Source organism: Gavia stellata, unplaced genomic scaffold (assembly GCF_030936135.1).
Source record: "Gavia stellata isolate bGavSte3 unplaced genomic scaffold, bGavSte3.hap2 HAP2_SCAFFOLD_85, whole genome shotgun sequence".
In the NCBI taxonomy this organism is placed as follows: Eukaryota; Metazoa; Chordata; class Aves; order Gaviiformes; family Gaviidae; genus Gavia; species Gavia stellata.
This window is the reverse complement of record NW_026776263.1, coordinates 473-7735: the sequence shown is the minus strand read 5'-3', so window position 1 is coordinate 7735 and position 7263 is coordinate 473. Positions and strand designations below refer to the sequence as shown.

Below are 7263 nucleotides of genomic sequence, written 5' to 3'. Positions count from 1 at the left end.
AGGCATTTTAAATATATGGAAACGTACATTTTACACAAAAATAACATTAAAGGCGCTGAACAAACTGAATTTACATATTAAAGGGAGCTGCACTTGTGACAAAAAAAAAACCTTAGTAACTTAGTCTGAAGTACAACTATTTTTAATCTTTCTCATTCTGAATAGTAAGACGGAGCTAAAATTTGGGGGGTATTTGCTTGTATTAGGGGACATCGTTTTAGATTGTTCTGTTTACAGTTTAGAAAGTGAGATATGAGACATGGATAACAAACCACTGTAAAAATAATATTTTCTTGTACTGTAAGACACAATAGAATCCACATGAAAGGGAATTTTTAGGGTTTTCCTCATTAGCATCCTCCCCCTGCCTACCTATTTCCTAGAGGGTTCCAAAATAACAAGTAGTAACAAATATCATGCAGTCTCCATACTTACACCATTACAGGTAAATCAGTTTATAGTTTAATTTGTTGCCTAACACTACTTTAAAAGTCTAAGAGGTTACTTTTTATTACTCCATGTATTGCACAGATGTCTCGATCTCGACCAGGATATGCTGGCACAGAACCTTGTTCTCATCCATAGTTCCACTAAAGCCAATAAAACCACCAGAGGCAGATAAAAGTCTGTGTCAGCAGAGTCAGAACAAGATCGGAACCAGCAGTGACTACTGCGGGAGTTTTGGCTCAGCATTTTTAGCTTCGTTAAGATGTCTATGGGTTATGATCTTTCTGACTGTATAAGGGAAACCAAAACAGCTGATGTGAATACAACCATTTCAGGTATTACACTTAACATACTATTCTTACTGCTTTAACATGTACAACCAATTCCAGAAAATTGACAGGATTAAGGCTGTTATAATCCAATTGCATTCCAGTCCCCTTTCTCCTTCAAGCACTACAGTCTAGGATGTTTTGACGTCACATACCTAATTTCAGCAGTTTATAAATGTATAAATACAATAAAAGCTTTAGTTAAGTAAAAGAACAGTCTCTCAGAACTAAGGCTGAAGGAAAGAACTGATTGAAGGCCCTTATTCTATATGCAGACAGTACAAATGTTGCGCATTACAGTAAAGAAAGCCCACAATGCAACTGTAAAGTAATTTAAGATCTGAAAATTAAGAGACTTGTTTCAAGACATGAGTTGTAAGGCTTTCAAAACTGTAAAATACAGAGGAAGCATGCAACATTAAAAAGTTTGTGTTTTGACTGGAGATAAGGGTATACATTCAATGAGGCAGTGACACATTCAAAAATCTGAAAAAAAAAGTTTCAAATATTTTCTTTAGCACTATCTAGAACCTGAAGAAAAGGAATAGCCTATTCTTACAGATTTAAATAGAATTAAAATAAATACTTCATTTTTACTGTAACTGATGAAGTGACATTACCAAGGAATGAGCAACTATACTAAATGCAACACAAAAGGACATTTTAAATGCAGCAAGTATCAGCATTGCTTATTTTTCAGTCTTTTCTTATTGTAAAATATAGCCATATATTCCTTTCTACTAAATATTAGTGTATAGATTTAATCTAATGGGCATTTAAAGAGCCACAACCAGCATTTATTTTTCTTTGGTTAAAAATAAAAAGTAAAAATAAAAAAGTCAAAGCCTTACCACTACTATTGACTGCAAAACCATTCCCAAACAATGCTCATGTAGAACAAGCCGATATACTGAAAAGCACCATATGAACCCTTTGGAAATAGCTCACAAGAAAAAGAAAGAATCCCAACAGCTCTGAGAGTGGAATATCCCAAGACAACCTCAACTACAGCCACCCTACCAGGAAACTCAACTTAAAAAGCAAAATAAACAGGTTAAACACTTAATACCATTCAAGTAGGTTGTTGGTTTGGTGCTTTTTTTTTTTTTTTAATACTGTTGTATTTTAGGTTTGGCTAATATGGATAGCACAGCAGTTAATACAACACCTTTGTTTACATTATTTTAGGAAGTGGAACCTCTCCTCCCATCCTGCCACACTCTTCCAGTTTAGAGAAGTCTTAAAGCTTGAAATTAAAATTAGTTCAAAGGACAGACCTCAGTCCTGCAGTACTTCAGCTGTAAACTGGTATTCTATCATGGAAACAGCTGTCTTTGAAACGCATCAGTTTTGTGAAAGAAAGAAAAAGCTCTAGGGCAAGCAAAGCTGCAGTGTTAAGTCACATTTGCTTCACAGATACCTTCAAAGCACAGAAATGTATTGGTAACTGTTACAGGACATGAATGAACTTAAGTTCAATTTTCTTTTAGATCACAATAGGAACTAATAGTTGGGAACAAAAATCATTTGCACACAAAGACAAATCAGAAGTTGCAGATCTGCAGTAAAAAGAGACAGAACCTGGTATATATTAAGGACAAGAGTTCTTGCTGAACAGACACAATTACTACTAAATACATTATAGTCAAGGGTAAAAAAAGGTGGTTTTATTTGTTGTGAACCTTGCTTTTAACATTACTCTATATGCTCTGTCCATGATCTGGCAATGTATGAAAGTAAATGGAAAGTTTAAAAGTCTTTCTTTTTTTTTTTTAAATGCCTTTAACTCAAGACTAACAAGCTAAATAGAGTAACAGCTATTGCGTGCTCCTGATGTAAAACCTAAAACCTTCCATAAAACCAAAAATAAGTCTCAGAAGATGAAGCACTGGTATTAAAAAAGGCTTTAAAATTTACTTGCTAAACAGGAGGAAAACCCTTTCCCCAAATATTCCGCAGGCTGTCCACTTCAAAAACCATAACACGCTGCCTGGCTTAGTCATGTACACACAAAGAAAAACCCAGAATGATCTTAGGTGGTCATTAGCCACTGCAGTATAGTTTATTATGAACACATGTGCTAACATCACAAGGCTATACAACTATATTCATTATTCCCAAGGGGCATAACTTCTATGGAGGAATCCAGCTGATTTATCAGATTTAGCTGGGATGCAAGACTGAACAATTGATCAAAGGCTAGAAGAGAGACTTGATCATAAGGATGACTAGCATTGAAACAAAGAGACTTTACATCTACTGTATTAACTCTGTAAGCAATAATTTAAATAAAACTGCTGATAGTTTTGTAGGATGGACAGAACAGGATTTTTTTTCCTCCTCCCCAAATGCCATTGTGGTAAGAGTAACTTGCTGCTGTGTTGATACACCAGGGTCCCATTTTTTCCCATCCAATTTAATCCATCTCTGGAACATAGCTTTATGTACAAGCAGGAGTAACCAACCCTACTTAGGGCTACCACGAAGGCAAGTTCATCCCAGTTGTCCGTATCTGCTCCTCTGTTAGGCAGATTTTGAACACAACACCTATACGCAGGAAGAACTTCCGTAGCACAGCTCGAAGCTCAGGAATCAGGTCAAATTGCATTATTTCACACAAATATGGATAATATGTTGAAGCATGTGCCCTAAACTATCAAAGATACAAAAAGAGAATGTTATTCTCTATTACTACAGGAAAGTGCAGAGTTTTTCACATTCATGAGTACACCAACTTGTTAAAACACAAGGTCTCACCTGATCAAAGGCCCCCTTGGATGGCCAAAGGGCCATCAAGCCCAGTGTCTGTTTTCCACAGCAGCCTTAGCAGATGCTCTCAGGAAACCGTACACAGAGCATGCATTTGGCATTACTTCTCTAAAATAGAGTCAGACTATTTTGTGGCTCAGGGATTTCTCAGGCTAGAGGTGGGTATTGGGGCTACCTGTAGAAACACCCGCCTCTAATGTGAATTTGTCCAGTTGCTTCTCCAGTCTCTTTAAAATATCATCCACAATACATAACAAAGCCTTCCACAGCTGAACCAGTGTGTGAAGAAGTACCTCCATTATATGTCTGTTGGGGTTTTCTTCCCCTCCAGTGACTTGCCATCTCCAAAACTCTCATTCACCATCTCTTCCAGTATAAGAATTATCAGTCCTTTCCCTATGTTCATGCTAATAATGACTTTATGCACCCCTCCTTTTTATTTCTTTTCTGGATAAAAGATAACTGAGTAAAAGTCTAACCTACATACAGTTCCATGTATGGGAGCCAGTCTATATCCCTTATCCCTGTTACACTCTCTCAACCCTTTTGCAGCTCCATTACACCCCTTTCGATATGGGGGATCAGAACTGCAAACAGTATTCAAGATGCAAATCTGACACGAATTTACACAACAAGAAACATGTTTTGCTCTCTCTTCCTTTCCTAATAATGCTCAGTATTAGAGGGAACACTTTCACCACAGAACTTTTTTATTATAAAAGATATTGGGATTGTGTACTAAGGAATGGCCAAGTCACCATTTTATCTACAAAGAGTTAAGACTATTCTCACAACACCATAACCCCAGGGACATCACTGAATTGCTGCTACATGGAGAAGCCAAGCCACCACTACTACCAATTTCTTAAAATGTTGGTAAATTGCAATAAAACATCCCAAACTACACAAGAGTGAAGTGAAATTACACACTTTGCAATACAGAAAAAAACCAAACATATACCAGGAAAAAAAATAATACAGTCCTAAACAAGATGAAGCTCAACAGTACTGGAAAGCTTAAAAAAAAGTAAGCAAATTCCAGAAGTTTCTCTGCATGTTCTGATGTAGTGAATATTTGCATTCACCTTTTCCTCTAAAGGGCCGAGATCCTGAGAATTATTTTTTGCCACTCTCAAGGAACCAGAATTCCAATTTTACAGTGGTGAAATTTACCTCTACCATTCTTGTGCAGCTATAATACAGTACAAGCCCATGCTTTATTGCACACTCATTGTGCTTTTATATGAAAGCTCTGCAGCAATTCTATCAGTATTTCTATAGAACTGTGAATTTCATGGATGCAGTCTGATTTTTTACAGTGTGGAATACTTGCAAAAACTGGAGCTGTAATGATTACTGTATTTCAAGCAGAGTACGTGCTATGTGAGTAAGTGAGCCACCTTGCAATACGGATGATAATAAAGACTGAATCCAACAGAAGCAGAAATGAAAAAATACCTGAAAGCAAAGGGACATAACTTCCAGCCTATTCTTACCTTTTCATCACTGATTTTTAGTGTTTTTGTTAAAAGCAAGAGCAGGAGATTAGTCCAAGCTTCTCTGTGGCTTTCTGAGTTCACAGTAATAAAATATGCCAGGGCTTCACTGCATACACTAAAGAGATGACACAGTTCAGACAAATCATAAAGAAAACCCACAAAATATTTTTATAACATGCACTATTTGTCCTCTCATAGTGTATTTTGTTTTCAAGTAAGATGCATTTCCACGGGAAAGTTTTCAATCACATGCAACAACTTTAATTACACAAATTGGTCTCAATGATTTTTCTGTTACAGTAGTAGTTATTACAGATAACTGAACTGAAATAGTTTTCATGTTGTCAACAAAGAACCATGGAGTCAGAAGGGGAAGAGTCTAATTTTCCTCATAAGCATTCTGTAATTCAAGCGTTGTCACCTTCAACCTGCAAACATAATTTCCTGATCCTTATATTGGGACAGTTTAGGCAACAGCAACATGAAAGAGTTCTCCCTCCAAATCTAGACAGCTTTAATAAAGATCTGCAGAGCTCAGCACCACGGATTGAAGAGGGATTACAATTGTATTAATAAATTTTTGGTCCTTGCTGTACACTGTCAACACATGGTACAAACTGTACTACTTACTAGGGCTCTTTTGGGGATGCTATTTTAATTAAAGAAGGAATAGAACCTCCTCTCTTATACACTAAAAAGATTAGTATGTCTATAGATGCTGATAAATCAGAATGCTACTGAAATCCACTGCATTAGTGCCAACAGCAAGTTTAAGAGTTATTTACATTTAATTAGAGATCAATACTCTGAACTTTTATGTACCAACAACTCACTTTTCAAATAAGGGGAACACAATACCTTTTTGTATTTATTTAGCATGATTATCTCTGTTTATTTAAGTTCCAGGTATACAGCAGCTTATACTGCGCTTTGTTTAGATCCTATTGTACCTCTGAATATCATTATGTACTCAGATATGAAAAGTATTCATGCGCCACCACTTTTGTAAAGAAAAGATTATGTCAGGCAAGAAGGTGCTTCATTTATTCCAAGTAGATTGCTTCCTTGTTGCTAAATTAACTTTTAACATGCTTCCTTGTTGCTAAATTAACTTTTAATAAAGAGTGGTATGTATATATATGTGTATCTTCATATAATTTGCGTGCTTTGCTCAGCAACTTAAAACAGAACATTTGTATCCAGGGATGTACCATACTGTCTGAAAACAGAACATACCAGAACCAAGCTGATACTCTTACCTAAGCAGTCGTTGTTGTATAGCATCCCAGGAGTCTCGGCGGTTTTCATCCACATACATTCGAAAGAGTATTCTCAAGCAACAAGCCAAGCTACTGGTCTCTTGTTTTAAGAGATTGGGTTTTGATTTACCCTTGAACCCTAGAAATAAGTTACACATAGGGAGAAAGGGAACATTCACGTTTGAGGTTACTAGCCAAGAGGTAAAGTTTATCAACAATACCTCCACTAGTGAACAGCAATGATTTCTTGTCCAGATAGTATTTCCTCCTCCTTGATTTTGATTGAGACCTAATCTATTCATAAAGATATTTAACTACAGTAGTACCAACTGTGTAGCTCTACTTTAATCAAAAAAGCAGATATTTTAGCAAAGAGAATTATTCAAGTCATCAGGAAGGAGACAAGTAATAAAAGCATGCAACACTGTCAGATTAACTGTAGAGATTATTGCAATGGTATACTTTTGTATCTCAATAGCTAAAGCTATAAACAGAGCTCACTATTTTTACCAAACTAAAAATAAAAGCCTCACCTGCTCTCCATAACACAGTTCGCTGTTCATAATTTGAATTAAAGGCTTTTGAAAATGAATGAGACTCTTGCAGACAATCTAGTAACTTAAAGAGGTGATGTGAAGACATATATTTATACATTCCTTGGTCTTCTGTGTCAATGTGGATATCTGCATCCAATGCATCTCGCTAAAGGAGGAGAGAGAGGGAGAGTGTCGGTAACATACTCTTTTTAGATATGCTTAAGAAACTTTGAAACTTCACAGACCATATACCACTAACTCTAGATTCCATTTCTAGGTGCAAGTGAAATATTAGTGCAGTACAACACAGTAGAATGGTCCTGTCAAATATCAGAGTTGCAGTCTTTTCAGTAGGATAATTTAAAAGAGAGAAGTTATGATCTCTCCTAGTTATCGATAAGAAAAAAAAATAATCAAGAACAAG

General features: G+C 36.1%; 1 protein-coding gene across 1 annotated transcript; it reads right to left on the bottom strand.

Moving 5' to 3' along the window:
- Positions 1-2502: 2502 nt before the first annotated feature.
- LOC132320820 (brefeldin A-inhibited guanine nucleotide-exchange protein 2-like) lies at positions 2503-7005 on the bottom strand (the record flags this gene model as incomplete). The annotated part of the gene is made up of 4 exons (XM_059834453.1): positions 2503-3429; positions 5042-5159; positions 6304-6442; positions 6837-7005. Coding segments are annotated over 4 exons (603 nt in total), but the record flags the coding sequence as incomplete, so codon positions are not given.
- Positions 7006-7263: the final 258 nt, after the last annotated feature.